At 45.5% G+C, this 24,615-nt stretch overlaps 1 protein-coding gene across 2 annotated transcripts in view; it reads right to left on the minus strand.

Moving 5' to 3' along the window:
* The window catches only part of LOC121004626 (bactericidal permeability-increasing protein-like), a 38,238-nt gene extending 14,489 nt beyond the window's left edge, over window positions 1-23,749 (minus strand). The window contains exons 1-12 of one of the 2 annotated variants that reach the window (XM_040436857.1): window positions 23,581-23,749; window positions 19,558-19,666; window positions 19,079-19,193; window positions 14,640-14,768; window positions 14,254-14,409; window positions 13,707-13,770; window positions 13,570-13,630; window positions 7,143-7,234; window positions 6,895-7,071; window positions 5,312-5,371; window positions 1,141-1,311; window positions 996-1,063 (exon numbers count right to left, since the gene is read on the minus strand). In XM_040436857.1, the coding sequence (XP_040292791.1) occupies window positions 996-1,063; window positions 1,141-1,311; window positions 5,312-5,371; window positions 6,895-7,071; window positions 7,143-7,234; window positions 13,570-13,630; window positions 13,707-13,770; window positions 14,254-14,409; window positions 14,640-14,768; window positions 19,079-19,193; window positions 19,558-19,663 (1,199 nt within the window). In that variant the 5' untranslated portion in view covers window positions 19,664-19,666; window positions 23,581-23,749. Of the gene's footprint in view, window positions 1-995; window positions 1,064-1,140; window positions 1,312-5,311; window positions 5,372-6,894; window positions 7,072-7,142; window positions 7,235-13,569; window positions 13,631-13,706; window positions 13,771-14,253; window positions 14,410-14,639; window positions 14,769-19,078; window positions 19,194-19,557; window positions 19,667-22,828; window positions 22,849-23,580 lie in introns of those variants that run through there. The other variant, XM_040436858.1, reaches the window with a different exon arrangement.
* Between the last annotated feature and the right edge of the window lie 866 nt (window positions 23,750-24,615).

A 24,615-nucleotide genomic window follows, 5' to 3' on the forward strand; every position in this document is an offset into this window, starting at 1 on the left:
CAGCGTTCGGGTGTCCGCCTGCTGAGCGGAGCGGAGGCTGAACGCTGCCAGACTGATGCATTCTGAGCGGATCCGCATCCACTCAGAATGCATTGGTAGCTGGACGGATGCGTTCGGGGCCGCTTGTGAGACCCTTCAAACGGAGCTTACAAGCGAAGCCCCGACGCTAGTGTGAAAGTAGCCTAAGTAATATATGTACACAATGACTCTAGCAGCAGAAAAGTGAGTGCAGCTCTGGAGTATAATACAGGATGTAATTCAGGATCAGTACAGGATAAGTAATATATGTGTACAATGACTCTAGCAGCAGAATAGTGAGTGCAGCTCTGGAGTATAATACAGGATGTAACTCATGATCAGTACAGCATAAGTAATGTAATGTATGTACACAGTGACTCCACCAGCAGAATAGTGAGTGCAGCTCTGGAGTATAATACAGGCTGTAACTCAGGATCAGTACAGGATAAGTAATGTATGTACACAGTGACTCCACCAGCAGAATAGTGATTGCAGCTCTGGAGTATAATACAGGATGTAACTCAGGATCAGTACAGCATAAGTAATGTAAAGTATGTACAGAGTAAGGGTCCATTCACACGTCCGCAGAATGGGTCCGCATCCGTTCCGCAAATTGCGGAACAGGTGCGGGCCCATTCATTCTCTATGGGGCAGGAATGGATGTGGACAGCATGCTATGTACTCTCCGCATTTCCGGAGCACGCCCCCTATCTTCCGGTCCGCGGCTCCGGAAAAAAATAGAACATGTCCTATTCTTGTCCGCAATTGCAGACAAGAATAGGCAGTTCTATGGGGGTGCTGGCCGGGTGTTTTGTGTATCCGCCACTAACTCCACCAGCAGAATAGTGAGCGCAGCTCAGGGGTATGATACTGGGTATAACTCAGGTTCAGTACAGGATACAGTAAGTACATATAATATTATGTATGTACAAATTGACTCCTCCAGCAGAACAGTGACAAATATGTTGGCGACTCACTTTTTTACGGATATGGTTGCTCCCAGCGTATCATTAGATAAGACCACATTAACCGCCGTCAATGAATCCTGTGCAGAGAACATTGGGGTCACAATAAATAGATAACCTGGTAAAATCCATATAATCTCCAATACCAGTAACTCACAGCCTGTATCTGGAAAATAGGGAGCCACGTCTGGTTTGGATACGTGACAAAGGCCTGGATGTCTGCAGAAGCCTGAACGGTTAGAGAGTCTGGCTGGCAGGTAACGGTCGGGGCTGATCGGGCAGAGACCTGGAGGACGATTGGCGGAGAGTCGGGGAAATGGCTGGGGAGCTGCGGATGAAGGAGAAGACATCAGGAAGAAGCAAGACATGGTGTTAGCCATAGCAACCTATCAGATCTCATCTTTCAAAGGCTCCTTGCAAAACGATTGCTTGCAAGGGGTAACTACTCAGTTATGCAAAGTTTGGTCAATCTGCCCCCCATCGTATCCCTGCATGTGAATACCATGTCTCGCCATAGACGGTAAGGCTACATGCACATGACAGTGAAAAACGGACATGTGATGGATGTTTTTTTAACCGCCATCGCACATCCATTTTAAGACCAATGTTATTCTTTGGGGCTATTCACACAACTGTTTTTTTTAACTGCCAGTCAATAACGGACGTCAAAAAATAGATCATGTTCTATGTTGTCCTTTTTCACTGACCGACCGCCCCCATACATTTGAATGGGTCTGTTTTTAATGTCCATTTCTCAGAAAGGCATCAGTGAAAAAAACGTGTTAAAGGCCTCATGCACACGACCGTATTTTTTTGCGGTCTGCAAAAACGGGTTCCGTTTTTCCGTGATCCGTGACCCTTTTTTTTGTCCGTGTGTCTTCCTTGATTTTTGGAGGATCCACGGACATGAAAAAAAAATCGTTTTGGTGTCCGCCTGGCCGTGCGGAGCCAAACGGATCCGTCCTGAATTACAATGCAAGTCAATGGGGACGGATCCGTTTGACGTTGACACAATATGGTGCAATTTCAAACGGATCCGTCCCCCATTGACTTTCAATGTAAAGTCAGGAGTTAATATACCATAGGATCAGAGTTTTCTCCAATCCGATGGTATATTTTAACTTGAAGCGTCCCCATCACCATGGGAACGCCTCTATGTTAGAATATACCGTCGGATTTGAGTTACATCGTGAAACTCAAATCCGACAGTATATTCTAACACAGAGGCGTTCCCATGGTGATGGGGATGCTTCAGGTTAGAATATTCTAAAAGAACTGTGTACATGACTGCCCCCTGCTGCCTGGCAGGTGCTGCCAGGCAGCAGGGGGCAGCCCCCCCCCCCCTGTAGTTAACACATTGGTGGCCAGTGCGGCCGCCCCCCCCCCCTCCCCTGTAGTTAACTCATTGGTGGCCAGTGGGCCCCCCTCCCTCCCCTGTAGTTAACTCGTTGGTGGCCAGTGGGCCCCCCTCCCTCCCCTGTAGTTAACTCGTTGGTGGCCAGTGGGCCCTCTCCCCTCCCTCCCCCTCCTAATTAAAATCTCCCCCCCTATCATTGGTGGCAGCGGAGAGTACCGATCGGAGTCCCAGTTTAATCGCTGGGGCTCCGATCGGTAACCATGGCAACCAGGACGCTACTGCTGTCCCGGTTGCCATGGTTACTTAGCAATTTGTAGAACCATTATACTTACCTGCGAGGCTGCGATGTCTGTGTCCGGCCGGGAGCTCCTCCTACTGGTAAGTGACAGGCCTGTGCACACACAGCATGCACCCTGTACACACACAGCTCTGCTACATGCTAGACTAATGCCCCCTTCCCCCCGGACGGACTTACAGGGAGCCGCAGAGCAGGAAGCCTGGCAGGGACTCGGTGACACAGTCTCTGACTCATTCGATTCTTTTAACTAATAAACTCAGACGATTCTCTGAGTCCCTGCGACTCCCCCTGTGCTGTGAGTCAGTGCTGGCTGCCTCTGATTGGTTGGAGAGCGGGGAGGGGCGGGGCTAGCGTCCACTGTCGGCTCCTATTACACTGCCTGCTGCTGCCTCTGCTAATCTGACTGTGAGACGTTTCATTCGGATCGGCTCAGTCAGAGGAACCGACTCTTCCGGATCAGTGAACTGAATTGGTTCAAAAGAACGATTCGTTCATGATCCGGACATCACTAGTGGGCTGGTGACCTGGCTGTATACCAGATAGTGGCAGTGTTTCCCTGTTGTATTACAGGCTCCCGCCAAGTGCACTCCACCTCAATAAAGCTTTAACCCACAGAAGACCTGAGTGTCGTCCCTTAGAGTCCACTTAGAGTTTATGCCTGGAGGAGCTGGTGACCGAGTGAGTGCGAAAGCTGGAGGTGTCGCAGATGGTGTAAGGAAAAGAGGGTTACATATGCGCACGCATTCAAAACTATGTTCCGCGTCTTCCCACTGTAATTTTCACAGTGAGAATCGCGGAAGCACCTCTAGCGGCTGTCAGGGAGGCAGCTACAAGAAGCTTGATTAACCCCAAGGGAAACATAGCAGTTCTTTTAATTTAAATGCTAAGAAAGGGGTGGAATATGATATGGGCAGATCATCTGATAAGGGGGGGTGGGGGGCGGCACTTTTTATCTTGCCTAGGGCGGCAAAAATCCTTGCCCCGGCCCTGTGTATACTATAGGGTGCTACACTGCATACTGTGGGTTGCTGTATACTATAGGGTGCTATACTGCATACTCTGGGGTGCACTGTAACGCTAGGGGGCACCGAGCCCCGGTCTCCTTCCTGCAGAGCGGTGCCAGCCTGAGCCCAGCTGCCCAGAGCACTGATCCTGAGCCGCTGGAGTCTTCAGAACTGGAAGTATTTACATCACTGTACTCTACCAGGTGTGTGGATTTTTTGTGTGTGTTGTGGTGAAGGCCGTGATTGCATGCTAGGGTGTGGGAAGGCGGGATCCAGAGGGCCCAAGTAAATTTTTGCCCGGGGTCCAATCAATATTAAAGACGGTCTTGCTGAACGCTTGCCCTAAATGCTCGCTTCCAGATGCAAACATGTATCATTGCATGTGGGAATGCAGGGACATTGGGGAATTGTGGCAAAAGGTAACCAAAGAATTAAATATAAAGTTAAAAACAAACTTATCTATGGATCCAAAAGACATCTTGTTCCAAGATACAGGCCCACGGGTTCCCTTAGCAGTACAGGTAGTTCTACTAGCCACAAAAAGGTGTATCCTAACACACTGGTTACAGCCAACGATCCCATCAATTGAAGAAATAATAAAGCATACAAAGAAGTGCATACTGGCAGATAAATGGGCGGCAGACAGGGAAGGCCAGAAAGCCACAAAAAGATATCAAGCAAAATGGCTTGCGTTTATACTGGCATTCTTTTCCGAAAATGACACTAGGGATTTGATATAAACAAAGGCATGGGGCTAGGACAGCACAAGGGTTGTTTTCACAAAGTGATAGTGATGGCATGAAACAGGAGCTTAGTTTAGAAGGATGGTATTCTATTAACCCAAATGGGTTGTTCATTTGCACTGTGGGATTATTCATTTAGGGAGGGGGGGAGGGGAGGGATAGATGCTTGGAATACTGAAATGATCTGTATTACACAATTGTCTTGATCACAAGTGTATATGTAAACTTATGCAAGCCATGTATTACAGATAACTTTGTAATTTTGTGACAAAAATTAATAAAAATATGTTTAAAAAAAAAGACTGTCTTGGCTGCCATCTTTAGTAAGGTAGACTCATCCGTCCGGCGATGCACAGGTAAGCCCTTACCTGTTCCAGGAGCCGGTCTGAAATCAAATGCAGTCACCGGGAGCAGGCAGTTCCGAGAACAGCCCGATGAAGGCCCCCGGCGGCTGTTCTCGGAACTGCCTGCTCCCGGTGACTGCATTTGATTTCAGACCGGCTCCCGGCACAGGTAAGGGCTTACCTGTGCATCGCCGGACGGGTGAGTCTACCTTACTAAAGATGGCAGCCCGCATGTGTTCGCTGGCGAACACTGCGAACTGACCATCACTGTTTAGGAGGACCGCAAAAGGTAACCATTGTGTGAATGGGCCTTTAATATTTCACTTTAAGAATGGCGCACATCTTCAACAAGATTGATGCATTTTATGTCTCCTCACGGCTTTTGTCTAAGGCCTGGACCCTAAAGTTCAAAAAGTGTCGAAAACACACCAGAAGTTTTTTTGTCACCATTCCAATTTTTGGTGCCATTTGGTTAGTAAATCAATAATGATTATTGATAGTGGTCACCATAATCACTATGCCATCTCCAGTAATATCATCACACACAATCACAACTGCGGCAGATACACAAGTGACTCTTACCTCTGGCACAAACATGGCTAGACTCTTCACATTCAGGCGCAGGGGAGATTGCTTCGGGATCTAAAACAAGAACAATATTAAAGAGGACCTGTCACCTTTCCTGACTTGTCTGTTCTGTAACTACTTACATTCTCCGATTGTAGATCACCATTTATGATATCTCTATTTTGTGATATTCCTCTATTATTCCTAATAGAAGTTTATGAATGAATTGACAAATAGGTCCAACTTGGTTTTACCAGTTTGGGGTGTGTTCCTCTTTCTGCGCAGTCTGACAATATCCAATTAGTGCTGCCAGTGTCAGACTGTGCAAGGACCCCCCCCCCAGATGGACATTTACTGCAGACTACTGGCAATTCATTCATAAACTTCTAGGAGGAATAATAAAGGAATAGTACAACATAGGTTATAAAAATATGCGCTGGAATTGTTATTAAATGGGGAATGCACATACAGTAGTTACTAATCAGCATTTCAGTCCACACTAGTCAAACTTCTACGGAGGTTATCACCCAACAAACCCCCCCTCCCCCCTCCCCCCATTAAATTGATATACTTTATGTTTTAGTTAGGCCTCTTTCACACGAACTTATTCGTTCCGTGGCCGTTTTGCAGGCCGTGTATGGCGAGTCCGCAATACACGGGTCACCAGCCGTGTGCATTCCGCTGAGTGCATCCGTGGTGTTCCGTTCCGCAAAAATATAGAACTTCTTCTATCTTTTTACGGAACGGACAGATCCCGGACCCCATTCAAATGAATTGGGTCCGCAATCCGCATGTGGCTGCCCCACGGTTGGTGCCCGTGCATTGTGGACTGCAATTTGCGGTCCCCAGCACACGGCGGTGTGAAAGAACCCTGAGGCCTCTTTCACACGACCGTTTTTTTTTTCCGTTTACGGGCCGTTTTTTGTGTTCCGTATACGGTCCGTATACGGAACCATTCATTTCAATGTACTCCGTATGCATTCCGTTTTCGTATTTCCGTTTTTCCGTTCCGTTGAAAGATAGAACATGTCCTATTATTGCTCGCAAATCACGTTCCATGGTTCCATTCCAGTCAATGGGTCCGCAAAAAAACAGAACACATACGGAAATGCTTTGTTTTTGCGGAACCATCTCTTGAAAAGGTTATGCCCAGCCCAATTTTTTCTATGTAATTACTGTATACTGTATTTGCCATACGGAAAAACGGAACAGAAACGGAAACACAACGGAAACAAAAATCGGAACAACGGATCCGTGAAAAACGAGCCGCAAAACACTGAAAAATCCATACTGTCGTGTGAAAGAGGCCTTAATGAGCAGCTTTATTGAAAATATGGGCTAATTGTCTTACGAGCGATTGTCTGATATAATTCTAATACCGCTCTCTGTGGCAATGCTGGTCAGTCTTTCTATGGCAATGTCTAGGAGGCTCCCAAAAATCGGGAGGCCTAATGAACTCCTGGGAAATGCCCCACAGCCTCATCCTGAACGCTGTATTTACCAGGTCTGGTCTGGGGACTGAATTTGCAGAGAGGGTCTGAAATTTCAGGAATGATAGAATATTAGTTAGATATTAACTACAGGGCACCTCCGCTCACCATCTCATCAGTGACATTACTCCTCAGCGCCCCCGCTTTATAGTAGACAAACCCGGCTGAGTTTGCAGTGAATTCGGACAGCGCCAGGAGTAACATGCGGGAGTCGACGTCTGGCAGGACAAGCTTCTCTGGAGGAAATGGCAGATCCCAGTGATGAGACCGATCCACAAAGTCACCCTGGAGAGCAAAAAAGACCGTTAGGGGGCTTCTATGTCCGCTCACCCACACCTATCCCCCACACTACCTACCTTTACCAGGAGATCAAACCTCTTCTCTGTGATGAGTGGAGGACCCAGCAACGAGATCTCAAATAAGGAAACCATGTCCACATTTAAGGAAACTGCAGATAGAAGTGTGGGGGGGGGGGGGGGGGGGGGGTTGGAAATGTTAGTCCTTGACCTGTGTGGTTCTGGTAAGAGATGATAGGTGACAGCCAGTAATGGCAGCCATTACTGTGCATATAGGAGTTGTCAGTAGGCGTATAGCAAAGCCTGAATGGCATTGTATAAATCTGCATGGATACAGGGTCAGGCTGGCCCACCAGACTACCAGAGAATCCTGCGGTGGGCACAGTCTCTGAAGCCATAGTGGGTCCCAAAGATCCAGGAGGAAAAAAAAATACATTAAACTCAGTGGCGTGCCTAGAGTGTTTGGCACCCTCTCACTGTAGTATTGCCCTCATTGTACAACCTTTACAGTAGTTTTGTACAATTGTGCCCTCTCTGTGCCCCTTTCAAAGTTGTAATGCCCTCTTTGTGCCCCTTTCAAAGTTGTAATGCCCTCTTTGTGCCCCTTTCAAAGTTGTAATGCCCTCTTTGTGCCCCCTTCACAGTAATAATCCCCATCGAGCCCTCTTCATAGTAATAATTCCCATTGTGCCCCTTTTATAGTAATAATGCCCACTGTGCCCCCTTCATAGTAATAATGCCCATTGTGCCCCCTTCACAGTAATAATGCCCATTGTACCCCCTTCACAGTAATAATGCCCATTGTGCCCCCTTCACAGTAATAATGCCCTCTGTGCCCCCTCCATAGTAGAAATGCCCATTGTGCCCCCTTCACATTAGTAATGCCCAGGGGCGGATTAAGTGCATGATAGGCAGTCTACCCAACTCAGGCCTAAAAATCTGTATGAAGAGGCTGCGGTGCTTTGTGAGCGGCACAGTCTCCTCCTAGGCCATATGACATCACATTCATCGTTCACATGGCCTCGGTGCAGCTCTGTCCCATCTGAGTGATTGGGTCTGTGCTGTAATACCAAGCACAGTGCTATCAAATGGACAGCGCTGTGCTTGGTAAGGAGCAAAGAGGCTGCGGCGCTCACTGGAACATCGCGGTCTCCTCAAACAGCTGATTGGTGCGGGTACCAGGAGTCTGACCCCCACCATCTCATAACTCTGAGTACAGATTTCATAGATGTTACCTGCAGTCCTATGTAACACCCCACATAACACAGTGAACTATTGTGTTATGCGGGGTGCTACATAAGACTGCAGGGAACATCTACTACGTTATCTGTACACAGAAAGTTATCACTGTTATCTGGGCTGTTACAAATTTGCCAAATTTAAAATACATATGATTACCGGTATAATAAAAAAAGACTTGGAGGAGAATACAGCACCACATACCTCTTACATCCAGGGACATCTCCTGTCATGTAGACCTTCTCTTTTCTCTTTTCCTGCGTCTGACCCAGACCACCATGACAAATTATTTCAGCCGCCTCTCGTCTCTACAGAGTTTGTTACACAGACACGTTAGATTTCTAAATTTTTCCATCAACCTCCCCATCCTGGTGTCCCAACAATGTCATCCTGCTGCCACTCTCAATACTGTGCCCGTGGTGCTCCCCAATGTCCCAGGTACTGTACTGCTTAAAAAATAGTGACCCCAGTAGACATAATGGGATAATTTTTCAAACTGCTGTAAAGTAAAACTGGCTTAGTTACCCATAGCAGCCAATCAGATTACACCTTTCATTTTCCAAAGGAGCTGTAAAAAAAATAGGTGAGATCTGATTGGTTGCTATAGGCAACTAAGCCAGTTCTATTTTACACCAGTTTGATAAACTATCCCAAAGATCCCTATAGTGTCTACAGCAATTAAAATGTTCCCTAGATGGCCCTCCAGTAATAATAACATCCTATATTGTGCTCCATGTAATAATGCCTGAATAGTGTCTCCAAAAATAATGTCCCCTAATATGTCATGTAATAGAAAGGCCCCTACAGTGCCTCCCCAATAGCAACATCCCCCACACCACATAGTAATTTCCCCCACATTGCCCCCATATAGTAATTTCCCTCACCCTGACTCCATATAGTAATTTCTCTCACACTGCCCGTACATAGCAATTTCCCCCACACTGCCCCCATGTAGTAGTTTGCCCCCACAAAGTAATTTGCCCCCACACTGGCCCCATTGAGTAATTTGCCCCCACACTGGCCCCATTGAGTAATTTGCCCCCAAACTGGCCCCATTAAGTAATTTGCCCCTAAAACTGGCCCCATTAAGTAATTTGCCCCCACACTGCCCCATTAAGTAATTTACCCCCACACTGCCCCATTAAGTATTTTGCCCCCACACTGCCCCCATTAAGTAATTTGCCCCCATTTAATCATTTGCCTCTATTGTCCCTGCAGTAATATAACCTCCTCTCCCCAAAGTTGGCACACACACACACACAAAAAAAAAAGAAAACTAAAGGCTGATACTTACCTGTGTCTGTGATGGTGAGGCAGGCGCGCGTACATCAAAGCCCTGCGCCCCAGCACAGGCACGCAATAACGTAATCGCACATGATGACGTTATCACGCACACCTGTGCCGGGCTTTTACTACCACATAGGCCTCAGGCCTACTAGGCATGAAGCCTATGGCGATGATAGGCGGCGGGACAGGGAACTATGTGCTCCCGTGGCCCGCCACAGTATGTGGGCGTTCGGGTCGACTGCCGACTCAAACGTCCCTATTATAATCCGCCACTGGTAATGCCCTCTGTGCCCCCTCCATAGAAGTAATGCCCTCTGTGCCCCCTCCATAGTAATAAAGACCTCTGTGCCCCCCGCCCATAGTAATAAATCTCTCTGTGCCCCCTCTGTATAAAAAAAAAAAAAAAAAAAAAAAAAGAACTACTCACCTGGTCCCGCTCCTGAAGCTCACAGTCCTCTCTTCCCTGCAGGCACAGATCGCTTTGCAGCACTGTGTGGGCGGAGCTTATGCAGATTTCCATGCTAAAAGCTCCGCCCATAGAGGCCGGCCGCACGATCTGTGCCTGCAGGCTGAATGGTGGAGCGGGAAGAAGTGTTCGTGCTTCACCATTCTGTGCACCGCCGGCCTGAGCGGTGAGTGACAGGACACAGCTCCCTGCGCTCCAGCAATGAGCGCTTCCATCTGTATTGATGGAAGCGCTCATTGCTTTTGGCACCCCCTCAGAGCCAGCACCCGGGACGGACTGCCCCCCATTCAGTGGCGGATTATAATTGGGGAGTTTGGGTCGGCAGCCCCGGGCCCGGCATCGCTGGGGGGCCCAACGCCGACCCAAACTCCCAAAAACTTCGTCTGGGCACGGGAGTGCATAGTTCCTGAGGCCTATGGGGTGGTAGAAGCCCGGTGCGGTGTGCGTGGTGATGTCATTGCGCGGCATGCGTGATGACGTCATCGCACGCCTATAAAGGAGCGCACGCAGGGCTTTGACGTACGCGCGCCTGTCTCACCATTCCGGACACAGGTAAGTATTAGCTTTTTTTTTTTTGTGTGTGTGTGCCAACTTTGGGGGGCAGAGGAGGACATATTACTACAGGGACAGTGGGGGCAAATGTTTCCATGGGGGCAAATTACTTAATTGGGGGCAGTGTGGGGGCAAATTACTTAATTGGGGGCAGTGTGGGGGCAAATTACTTAATTGGGGGCAGTGTGGGGGCAAATTACTTAATTGGGGCAGTGTGGGGGCACATTACTTAATGAAGGGCAGTGTGGGGGGAAATTACTTAATTGGGAGCAGTGTGGGGGCAAATTACTTAATGAAGGGCAGTGGGGGGGGAAATTACTTAATGAAGGGCAGTGTGGGGGCAAATTACTTGATGGATGGCAGTGTGGGGGAAAATTACTTAATGAAGGGCACTGTAGGGGCAACTTACTTAATGAAGGGCAGTGTCGGGGCAAATTACTTAATGAGGGGCAGTGTGGGGGGTTATTACTTGGTGGGGGGCAAATTACTACATGGGAGGCAGTGTGGAAGAAATTACTGTATGGAGCAGTGTGGGGGAAATTACTATACGGGGCAATGTGGGGGAAATTACTATATGGGGCAATGTGGGGGAAATTACTATATGGGGCAATGTGGGGGAAATTACTATAGGGAGCAGTGTGGGGGAAATTACTATATGGAGCAGAGTTGGGGAAATTACTATATGGGGCAGTGTGGGGGAAATTACTATATGGAGCAGAGTTGGGGAAATTACTATATGGGGTAGTGTGGGGAAATTACTATATGGGGCAGTGTGGGGGGAATTATTATATGGGGGCAGTGTGGTGGAAATTACTATATTGGGCAGTGTGGGGGAAATTACTATGTGGGGGTAGTGTGGGGGCGTTGCTCTTAGGGGACATTATTTTTGGGGACACTGTACAGGCATTATTACCTGGAGTACAATATAGGGTGCTATTATTACTGGGGGCACTCTAGAGGACATTATAATTACTGTAGACACTATAGGGACCTTTGGGGTAATTTATCAAACTGGTGTAAAGTAGAACTGGTGTAGAATATGTACAAGCCCACCCGCGCTCCCGAACTCACTCACCACTAGGTATCAATAAGGGAATCGCTGCTAGGCTTCTTTGCCACGGTCTGCTGCTGTGACCGTTAAAATAAGATATCACCAAGGTCTGATTTAAGACTAAATCAGAATAGGAACCTGCGCCGATACAAGCAGGGGTTAAAAGTGACGGGTGAATCTAAAAAAGAAGAAGAAGGTGATATTCACAGTAGTGTTTAAAGTGATTACCTTCTTGGACAGACAATGTGTCCGTGGAATGTTCTTCTCGTAGGATCAGAGATGTTGGTATCCAGGTAACTTCAGGCTCAACCTCTAGCGTAGGTGGTGCTCCGGTCGGCAGCAAATCACATGCGCGAGGGAGCTCCAGTTGAAGTCCGGGAACTTGGCGTGTGACGTCACCGCACTGAGTATGGAAGCCTTCAGGGGACAAAGTTAATCCGACGCGTTTCTGAGCCAGTCGGGCCCCTTCGTCAGGGATCTGAAGTTACCTGGATACCAACATCTCTGATCCTACGAGAAGAACATTCCACGGACACATTGTCTGTCCAAGAAGGTAATCACTTTAAACACTACTGTGAATATCACCTTCTTCTTTTTTAGATTCACCCGTCACTTTTAACCCCTGCTTGTATCAGAACAAGCGCAGGTTCCTATTCTGATTTAGTCTTAAATCAGACCTTGGTGATAAAGTAGAACTGGGTTAGTTACCCATAGCAACAGATCCCACCTTTCACTTTTGACAGCTCCTTTGGAAAATAAAAGGTGGAATCTGATTGGTTGGTATGGGCACCTGAGCCAGTTCTACTTGACACCAGTTCGATAAATGACCACAATTATGAGAAATCTAACATGTCTGTGTAACAAACTCTGTAGAGACGAGATGGAGCTGAAAGAATTTGTCATGGCGGTCTGGGTCAAACGGAGAAGAGGAAAGAGAAGATCTACATGACAGGAGATATCCCTGGATGTAAGAGGTATGTGGTGCTGTACTTCCCTATATGTATAGCTGGCTCACTACTGTGACCTGCGTCTCATCTTCTCCTCCAAGTCTTTTTTTTATCATAATCATATGTATTTTAAATTTGGCAACCTGCAGTCCTATGTAACAGCCCAGACAACAGTGATAACTTTCTGTGTGCAGATAATGTAGTAGATGTTCCCTGTGTTCAATGTGTTATGTGGGGTGTTACATAGGACTGCAGGTAACATCTATGAAATCTGTACTCAGAGAGTTATGAGATGGTGGAGGTCCGACTCCTGGCACCCCCACCAATCAGCTGTTTGAGGAGACCGCGATGTTGCAGTGAGCGCCGCAGCCTCTTTGCTCCTTACCAAGCACAGCGCTGTCCATTTGAGAGCACTGTGCTTGGTATTACAGCTCAGACCCAATCACTCAGATGGGACAGAGCTGCACTGAGGCCATGTGAACAATGTCATATGGGTTAGGAAGAGACTGTGGTGCTCACGAAGCACCGCAGTCTCTTCATACAGAAAAAAAAAAACTAAAATGGGGGCCGAGTTGGGTAGACAGCCCCAGGTCTATCATGCACTTAATCCGCTCCTGTCCCCATTAGTACGCCACTAATTAAACTTTATTGATGATATAAGGGTTAGGCCCCAAGAATAATTTCCTCTGGTGGGCCCATGGAACCCTAGTCAAACACTGCACTTGTATACTGTATAGTCCCTTCCGGGTCAAGGATTGTGTCTGCTCTGTCGGTCATTACTGTAATTTTGGTATTCTTTTCATAAACTGTCAGGAGGAAACTGTCTAAAGGCTCTGCACTGCATGGGCCTATGGAGGACATGTAAAAGGGCATATTTCACTGGCAGAATGGGATAGTGGTGGAAACAGTGGACAGTATGTACAGGTGTCATTATCGAATGGTTACCTGGGAAGTTGCTCAGAGTTTTCTCCATATTTTCAACTGCATTTGAAAACGCAGGACAAATCTATAGGAAACAAAGGATATGTGAAGATGACATCACCTCACCCACTGATGATGACACGTGTGCACCTAGTACTTACCTGCTTATGTAGAGCATCATGTATGGGTTCCACAATTGTATCTTTGAACATGTCAAATAGCCATCTGTGTGTGTAGAGACAAATATATTAATAGATAGGAGATAGATAGATAGATAGATAGATAGATAGATAGATAGATAGATAGAAAGATATGACATAGATAGATAGATAGATAGATAGATAGATATTAGATAGATAGAAGATAGATAAATATGAGATAGAAGATAGATAGATAGATAGATAGATAGATAGATAAATATGAGATAGATAGATAGATGGATAGATAGATAGATAGATAGATAGATAGATAGATAGATAGATAGAACCTGATGCTTGAAGAAAGCTCCAGGTGGGAGCTGAAACGTTGCACTTTTTATGGACAAAATGTACAAGTTGTGATTTATTGCTGGAGTGCTGTGATCCCTTCTGCATTTAGATATATAGATAAATAGATAGAACTATAGGAGATATATAGATTAGATAGATAGATAGATAGATAGATAGATAGATAGGTAGACCGATCGATCGATAGATAGTTTCTACCCACCCTGCTCCACCATGGAACTGCAGGTTGACATATTTGGCAGAGGAGGAGCACCCGGCGTTCCACACGGCTCCATGTCCTGTGTCATCACATGTGATCCCCAGAACTCCATTAAGAGTCAGACCTTGGACTTGGAGCTCCAGCCAGGATGATGCGGAGCTGAGGACAAAAACATTGCATTGTTCTACAGTCAGTTTCTTAGTTGTGTCTTTATTTGGGAAAGCTGTGTGATGTCAGCATCGGGCTCTCATGGTGGCCGTATGACCTTTCCCAGCACCACATGTAAGTAAGAAATGACTTTTTATATGAAGGAACGAGTCGAGCACTTTTATCTTTAAGCCCTGTCACAGAGAAGATAGTTTCCCTCTTCCACCCTTTAATACACTCACAAGAGCACTGTCTTTATTCTCAGATGTCCTGTCACGTGGATTTCCCCGTTGTTAATGGAGACGTTAACTCCGGTGTCTGGAGCGAATGAAATTTCTGAAGCTGAGAGATCCAGGTTCTTTATCTTTAACCTGTAACATAAGCAACAACTTACAGCAGTAAATCTTCCATCATGTCAACCTTAGTGTGCTTCTACGCAGTTAAATCTATATAGTTTAATTCATATGATATTCTATATTTGGTTATATGCTCCCATCTAGTGGCCGTTTTTGGTATCGCACTTGTTTTTCTGGTTCATGACATATGTCATTCATTTCATTCTGTGTACCTCACTTCCTGTTTCTTTATACTGCTCCCCGGCATTTGCACAAGGTACACAGGTATTTTCATGTAAGCTTACAAAAGCATCATCTTTTGACTGCACAATACCGGAATCCATCTGTTCTGCTGTACTCTGTTATCTGGCTTACAGAATAAAGCAACTTACACGGATAAACTCGGTGTTAGTGAGTTCAAGCTATCTGATAAGGATTGTCCGCAGTGATTATATCTGCTTATACAGGCCAGGCATAGAGGTCTCACTAGGGATCAATCGCTATTACAACAATCGGAGTCAGAATACTTAGTCACATCTAAAGCTGCGTGCAGGAGTCTGGATGACTGCACATCTACTAGGTCATTCCCTGCTGTATAACATATAATGTTCACATCAAGCCACCTAATGTAGAAAACAACTACGTCTCTCAATTAGAGATGAGCTCATTAAGCATGGAGCATTGACTGTACACGCAGCGCTACACTTCCAGGTAGTGGAAGCCGAATGTGCGTGTGTCGCTACTTGGAGCACCAGCACAGGCGCTAGATTGTCAAAGCCGGACAAGATGTCTGGCTCTGTCAATCAAGCAGCAGGGAGAGTGTCCTCAGCTTCTGGGACGCCCCTTCATAAGTGAAGGACCCTGTTTCTTACAAATTGATTTGCTCATCTCTACTCTCAATGCAATACATCAGAGTCTGCTGTATTGTAAGGTCCCTGGTGGGTTTCATGGCATTGATAAGTAGATAGAGATAGTGCAGCGAATTTCAGGTCATCCCTGCAGTATTTTGGCTATATTTTCTTCATTTGCTGTGCAGTTGAATATAATCTATTGTTCCCTGTTATCAGCAGCAAGAAATTTCAAGTTCCCCATCTCCCCTCCCACTAATGTATAGCAGTTGCATTTCCATTTTTCATACACAGTCCCAATATCCCCTGTATAGACATAGGGGAGATTTATCAAAACTGGTGTAAAGGAAAACTGGCTTAGTTGCTCATAGCAACCAATCAGATTCCACCTTTAATTTTTCAGAGCTTCTTTGGAAAATGAAAGGTGGAATCTGATTGGTCGCTATTGTAAGACCCCAGAGTGGTGTTACCACTCCTGCACCCTGCTACTATCTCTAATAAGCTAATATAATATCAACTTATGTATGTCTTTCACAAGGTCCTCCACAATGTGCATTCATAAACTTGTTATGTAACTGTTTATGTAATGTGCCTGGTTCACCAGCAGGTGGCAGCGTAAATGGCAGAGCTATTATTAGAGAGAATGGAACTTACCATTCCATTCCCCCCCCCCCCCCCCCCCCCCCCCCCCCCCTTTGGTCAGAAGTGCTACCAGAAGGAGTCAGGGCAGTTCTGGTTTGTGTTGGTTGAGACTCCATGTTGGGGCTGCCAGGATTCTAACCTATTCCTTGGCTGAAGATAAGTCTGACTAAAAAGTGAAGTGCAGCATAAAGAAGAAGCCAAATTACTGAGTCAGCTTGTCAGTACAGCAGAGTGAGAGAAGGATATAGCAGAGTTGAGTTTGCCTGCCACTTTGAAGCTGAAGCCTGCTGGAACCAAGACAAGGCCTGTAAACTGTTTGAAGAAACATTTATTCATAATAAAGCTGCCATTGAACTTCATCTCAAGGTCTGGACAAGTTATTTCTTCAAATCCCTCAATTATTCCCCCTATTTATTGCTTCGGAGCCAAAGCCTGGGGTTCAGTTGTATCCAGGTAGGAGCACCGTGACACACATAAAGAGACATTTTAAGCCGCAACATACCACTCAGCATTTCCTATACCTGGGATGCGTGTTAAAGAGAGGGCCCCGGGGGGAGTCCGTCCGTTGCACTATGGACAACTAAGCCAGTTTTCCATTCCACCAGTTTTGATAAATCTCCCCCATAGAGTTTAGGAGTTGTCTAGGATTAGAAAAACCTGGCTGCTTTCTTCCATCGCTACATCTGTCTGTAGGTTATGTGTGATATGGCAGACAAACTACATTCACTGAGTTGCAATACCAGACATAACCTGTAGACAGATGTGATGTGCCTTGTACACAGCCACCCAAGGACATGATGTAGGTGCATCTACAAGGGATTAAAAGGGTGTTCCCATCTAGGAGATTTATGGCATATATCATACCTCCCAACTGTCCCGGACCCGACGATGTGTATCCTGCTGCTGCGGGGAAGCACAGATCATTGGAGGAACTAAGGCTCCATTCACACGTCCGCAAAATGGGTCCGCATCCTTTCCGCAATTTTGCGGAATGGGTGCGGACCCATTCATTCTCTATGGGGACTGAATGGATGCGGACAGCACACAGTGTGCTGTCTGCAGCCGCAATTGCGGAGCACGGCCCCGATTTTGGGTCCGCAGCTCCGCAAAAAGATAGAGCATGTCCTATTCTTGTCCGCAGCTTGCGGACAAGAATAGGCATTTCTATAGGGGTGCCGGGCTGGTGTGTTGCGGACCCGCAATTTGCGGGTCCGCAACACACCACGGACATGTGAATGCAGCATAAGGGGCACATTTATTAAGACCGGCCTCTTAGAAGCCGGTCTTAATAAAGGCCCATAGCTGGTGGTGGTTCCGTCAAAGTTATGAAGAGGCGCCAGCCTCTCTATAACTCCGGCTCATCCAGCGCCAGTTCTAAATGTAAGACCGCTTCCTTGCTGTCTTACATTTAGACCATTTTCTATGCCTAAACCAGGCATAGAAAATTATGAATGTGAAGGGCCTGCGGGCCTGCCCCCTTCTCTGCCCACACCATGCCCACAATTTTAGATCTGGCGTGAGTGGGGCGAAGCGGCAGATAGTGATGCAACTGTTGTGCCGCCATCTGCGCCGGAAATTTGTCTAATTTAGGCATATTTCAGTATAGTAAATGACCCCCTAAGGGAGTATATAGTTTTTTTTTTTACTTCCTGGGCATAATTACTGTGAAGAAGGGGAACATATCTGGGCATAACTACTGTGAGGGGGCACATATCTGGGCATAACTACTGTGAGGGGGCACATATCTGGGCATAACTATTTTGAGGGGGGAATATATCTGGACATAGCAACTTTGAAGCAAGCACATCATCTGGGCATAACTACTGTGAGGGGGGTGGGCATACGTACTGTGAGGGGGTACATATCTGTCCATAAGCTCTTGAATAGGGCACATACCTGGGCATAACTACTGTGAAGGGGGCACAATGTGGACCTAACTACTGTGTAGTCCATAAAGGGGGAAACGTTACTATGTGGGGGCATTTAGGTGGGGTTGGGTGTGTATAGTTATGTTTTGGGCAGAGTTAAAGACGTGGCCTTGTATGAAAAAATTTGCAATGCGTGTCGCAAATAATGTCCCTCTTCCTATTTTTCAAAAGTGTGGAGGTATGCATATATATATCTACAGGATAAGCCATAAATCCATAAATGTCTGATAGGTGCGGGTCCACCCTATAGCAGAGTAAAAGACTACATGCACACGAACGTTGTTTGTTTCCGTGTCCGTTCCGTTTTTTTTCTCGGATAGGATGCGGACATATTCATTTCAATCGGTCCGCAAAGAATGCGGACAGCACACCATGTGCTGTCCGCATCAGTATGTCCGTTCCGTAGCCCCGCCAAAAAAATAGCACATGTCCTATTCTTGTCCGTTTTAGGCATTGTTACAATGGATCCGCAAAAAAAAGAAAATGGATGGCAGAAGGATGTCATCTGGTTTTTTTTTTGCGGACCGCAAAACACATACGGTCGTGTGCATGTAGCCAAATTATGCTTGGCCAAGAAAGCCACGCATGCAAGACTCTTCTTCATTAACAGAAGCCACTAGACATGGCCCATTCAGGAGCGGGTGCCAGAGGTGCCGGACCTGCACCTATCAGGCATTTTTGGCATCTCCTTTAATGAGCCCCAACTGCTATAAAGACATGATATGAATTTATCAGCAGAGAACGTTGGCTCTATTTTAGATCTAAGCAAAACAGGAAACTGTGATGTCTACGGCGGCGGCCTTAGGGGTGGAGCGTGACACAGGAGTTCATCTTTGGTGATCCTTTTATTCCAGTGGCCAGTTCTGCGCTCAGGCCCTGCATTAGACATCGCACTGTGTATTTCCCCTTCCACTCGTCCACAACTTACTCTGTTACATAATAGTAAATGCGTCCAAGAACAGCAACAGAGACGGAGCCGCTGACGTCAGGGATGTGAACGGTCTCGAGTCGCTTGTGCATCTCCTCTAAACCCACCTGCCATCCTAAGTAGGAAAAAAGAGACACAGGAACCAACATGAAAATCAATAGTATTGTCATCTACTGGATCTGAATCCACGTACAGCTGCTTGTTGGGACACCTTTTTTTTATGTTATGGATTCAACTGGAGAAAATTGGGGTGCTGTTGCTTAGTAACGGAGGACTCACCCAGTGGGTGACTACTCTACATCTCCAGGCATTGTCTCACACATTCAATAGGGGCTGGTGGTACAAAATTCCTGGCTTTTTTTTTGCCATGCCAGTATTATCTAAACTGACACATTGTAACAAACCCTTAACTGTATGAGTAGAACAAGTTGCAGAACTTTCCATGATATGATGATTAATCTGTATTGACATGTTATTACCGTACTGCAGTCCCTTCATGGTCAGCCTGCCCTTTATTCCAGGGTCAGTGGCTTTGGTCTTGGACAGGATGAAACCAAAAGTGAGAAGGATCAGATTGAGCTCCATTATCTGACGGGGAAAATGCAAGAAATGAACCACACGTTGCAGCATGTAGATGACTTTGTGCTTCATTTCTCCTTTGCTTGTTAGTAAATGGGAACATTTTTATTTATATCCAAAATAAGACCAATCACTCATCACAGCTGAGGGGTTGTCACAATTGCATCCAGTCTACACAATCCTCTGTGAGGCAAACACATCAGCAGCACAAATCTCTCTTCAGTCCTAATAGATACTACAATATATCAGTGCAGGCGAAAATGTGCCAGTGTGGGGAATTATCTAGACTGGACACAAAATGTAGCAAACCCTCAGCTGTGAGAAGTAAAAACAAAAACACACACAAATAAACAAACAAAAAAAAACAACTTCCATTCACTGACAGCAAGCAGAGATCTTGGAAATGGTGAGGAATTAAAATACAAAGACAATTCAGAACTATTTAGGAATCAGTGATTTCTTTACAGAAGACTGGACTCGCCATTTAACCCCTAGAGGACTCGGCGATTTTCCATTTTTGCATTTTCATTTTTCATGATGTAGTGGGGAGCAGGAAAAAAGTTCCAAAGGGGGTGAAATTGGGAAAAAAATTTAATTCTGCCACAGTTTTACGGGTTTTGATTTTTCAGTGTTCCCTATGCGGTAAAAGTGACCTGTTCATTCTCCAGGTCAGTGCGATTACAACAATACCATCATTTTTCTTGTGCTTTAATACTGAAAACATTTTTTATTTATTTACTGCCATGTTCTAACCCCTATAACTTTATAATATTTAATATTTTTTATATTTATGTATACAGAGCTGTTTTTTTTGCAGGACGATCTGTACTTTTCAGTAATACCAGTGTGTGTGAGTTTTTGATCACTTTTAATTTTTTATTCAGGAGGTAAAGTGACAAAAAATGGCGATTTGACCATTTTGAATTTTCTTTCTGTTACGACATCCATTATATTTGAATAGTAGTTCCCGGATGCAGTGATGCTTCTGATGTTTTTTTTTTATTGTTTATTTTTATTTTGGGGGAAAAGGGGTTGATTTTAACTTTTCATTTTTAGAAACTTTTTTTTTCCTTTTCTTTTTTTTTACTAGGTGACTATAACCAGCAATCATCAGATTTACAATTGTATTTTGTAATGGGTACTTATCCATCTGAGATCACACCATTTACTGTATTTCAATACAGTGCTGCCACCTGCAGGCCTGTATTGCAATATACCAGTGATAGGTTTCGGAGCCTACTCGAGGCTCTGGGCTGTCACAGGCATATAATCGCTTCCCCGATTCAGGAGCAGGCGTCTCCTGTGTCTTCACCACTCACATTTGACCATGGCATCTGAGGGGTTAAATGTCTGCGATCAGCCTTATGCACTTGCAAGTGGGCTCTATCATTAAAGTGACTACTTCCGCCATACATGTGCGGCGGAGGTTGCGAAGGGGTTAATGGGAATGTATCACAGACATTTTTTTCTGGCAGTGAAAACAAGATAGCAACACAATTTCTTTCTGTTGTTATTTTCTGATTTTAGATTTTTGGGGGAGGCAATCTTGCCCCAGCTGTTCTTAACAGCATTTGGCTGTCTCAAAGCATGCTCTGTGACCTCTGCGGAGGTCAGGAGGGAGTAGATAAGCTGTGATGTCACCTATTGTGAATGGTGGATTGGGTGTTATCTGCATATATAGGTGATATCTGTCAGTCTAATCCTGCTTGTAATGATAAGCAGATAACTACAGTAAAGCGATCAGTACCGACCAAGAAGTGCGCCTGTTACTAGGCTTAGTGGCCAGAGGGAGAACTGCAGGATTTTAGGTTCTTCATTTAAATATAGATATTGACATGGAAAATATAAAAAAAACATTACCAAAAATTATTTTAAAATATGTTTAACACGATTAAAACAATAGGTCATTTTCTGATGACACATTCCCTTTAAGATAGTAAAATAGATTTATACGTAGAATTGAGGTAATTTGTATAGAGCTTGGCAGACAACTTATCATATCCAATTACTTCCTCCTGAGCGGCACCATTGGTGTCTGAAAGACGCTTATCTCTAATTGTATAGCTTCAACACATGCTGCAGCGCTGTACACAGGTTATAATCACTCACCATCCCAAGGGCGTTTTAAAAATGTCATTTCCCTGCCGCCTGCAGACAACAGTCAGTATGCTATTGATTGTGGAAGGACGAGGGATACTCAGGGGAAAATCCCAGGTTGTTGGCACAGGGACAACATACAAACTTCTAGAGCAGGGATCAGCAACCTCCGGCACTCCAGCTGAAACTACAACTCCCAGAACCCTCCATTCACTTCTATGGGAGTTAGAAGAACAGCCAAGTATATTTGCATGCCGGGAGTTGTAGTTTCACAGCAGCTGGAGTGCTGAAGGTTGCTAGAGTAAAGCCTCATGCAGATGTCCGTGGAACACGGTCCGTTGCAGGAGCGCACAGCAGCATTGGTTGCTATGACGCCATGCGCTCCTGCAATGCCAGTCCGGTATCTCACGGACCGTGTTTCACGGATGTCTGCATGAGGCTTAAGGCACAGTATGAGGATCTCCCTGACATCTGATGACTGCTGAGGCTCTCCTACATCTCTTCAATACTCTACAACTACTGTTCCCATCATCCTTTCCACTAAAGTATCCAAGACTTTGCTTGTGCTGCAGCTTTACTCTCGAATGCTCTTCCCCTGGTCAGTGACGTTCTTGTCATGTACAGTCAATCTGCCCTGGTCAAACCAAATTTCCAGTAATCTTAACTATGGAGGTTGTTAAAGGACCATACACGTCACAATTCTGGAAACAACTTATGATTTACTATTATTCTAAATTGTTCTCACAACCATCGAGGTTTCATTCAACAACCATAAAAAGATTTCAAGCAAGTCCCCAAGATTCACAAAGGGGATGGTTAGAGATGATCAACTACATAACATTCAGTAGAGAAAAGCCAGCTTCTGGTCACCAAGGGATCACACAAGGAAAGGTGAACACAGCATATATTGAGGGTGTCGGGAGAAAGAGGCATCCATGAGTTGTCAGGAGTTGTAAGGAGATCTCATAGATTGTCAAGGATCGTCAGATGTTTTCTGAGAATGTCAGGGGTCATTAGAAGATACCATACATTGTTAAATACACTGCTCGTATCCAGAGGTTATGGTCACCTTCCCTAGGGCAGATACAGGGTGGCCGGGAGCTGCTGCACATGTGTGAGATGGGGAAACAGCTCTCCTTGTCTGAACACTGTTTGTGTAGATTAAATTAAATGATCGGAACTGACATTCTGCAGTTTGGTCACAAGATGCCGCTGTTTCCTAAACACAGCTACAGACTGCATATATTTCCTTAGCGTGGTAAATTACCACGCTTTCCTCCTGCATCCATCGGAGGGCGCCGCTCTGTGCAGCAGGGTCTCAGCCTTCGGGCTGGGTGTATGTAAATTTATTGTATGTTCCCAGCATTTGTGGTTGTGTTCATTACCATGTTTAAGTAAAATTTTGTTTTGGCAAAAGCTGGTGGTGGAGTTGTTTTCCTTGTTCATGACTTCGCTGTATCCTGGGGAGCCCACCCCAGTACACGGCTTACACATGCATGCCTATATGCATGCCCACAGTCCCTGCCGAGCAATGTATAATGTGATGAAAAAATCAATCCAGCCAGCAAAGGAGGCAATATGGACAATCACAATACATTAGTAAGTGCCTTGTATTAACTTTCTCTGCATGATAAATGCTATTTGATTAAGTGAGATTAAGGCTTAAAAGGAGTTATAAATTGTCAAAGGTTGTCAGGAGTTGTTAGAGGTTGTCAGAAGATATCATGCATTGTCAAGAGTTGTCAGAAGATGTCATAAATTGTGAAAGGTTGTCAGTATTGCCAAAGTTTGTAAGAGTTTGTGAAGAGTATTTAGGGGACACTCACCTTGTGACAGAGCCCTCACTGATCTCAGCCTCGTCTCTTGTAGGTGTCTTAGCTGCAGCTAGTAAACACTTTCTTCTAATGGGACAAAATATTTAAAAAAATGAAAGCAGGAACTGCATATGGGAGGAGAAATACTGAAATAAAGAGACGTCAGTCAGCTGTGACAGGGGAAGGAGAACAAATAATGAATGTTAGTGACCTTCCAAATGAACAAGACACTTCGCGCTACACCCTGACCTGCAGCCATATCTACTGTACTGCAAGGAAGCCAGGACAGAATGTTCCCAGGCAGTTCTGTACCCAAGCCCATGTTGTGTGATACTGTTCGATAGGCTGCTACAACTAAGCTTATCATGTGTGATACTGTCTGCTCAGCCATGTATCTAAGCTTCTCATGTCTCATACTGTCTGCTGAACTACTATACCTAATCCTATCATGTGTGATACTGTCTGCTCAGCCATGTATCTAAGCTTCTCATGTCTCGGATATATGGAAATACGGAAACGGAATGCATACAGAGTACATTCCATTTTTTTTGTGAACCATTGAAATGAATAGTTCCGCATACGGACCGCAAACGGAATCCGCAAAAACGGAACTGAAAAAACGATCGTGTGCAAGAGGCCTCAGGGACACTCTCCTGCGTCCAGGTGTTCGGTCACAGGTGGTTTCTGTAGCTTTTGTTTGTCCTTGTGACTCATATAATGTTGTGCTAGAGCAAATAATTCTCTTTTTGTCCCCACAAAACACCAGTTTTAACTCTGTAGAAAGTTCCTGGCTGCAGCGCTTTTACAGGAAGTCTTATAATACAAAAAAACTGAGAACTGAAACCCCAGCAGAGAAATGACACACGCTAACTGACTGACCCCAGAATGTCTGCTTACAGAGTGAGGGGCAGATATTGCGAAATACCTTTCAGGCCACCATGTTCTGGCATACATGTCAACCAATATACACTCACCTAAAGAATTATTAGGAACACCATACTAATACGGTGTTGGACCCCCTTTTGCCTTCAGAACTGCCTTAATTCT

Source organism: Bufo bufo, chromosome 6, assembly GCF_905171765.1.
Source record: "Bufo bufo chromosome 6, aBufBuf1.1, whole genome shotgun sequence".
Lineage (NCBI taxonomy): Eukaryota > Metazoa > Chordata > Amphibia > Anura > Bufonidae > Bufo > Bufo bufo.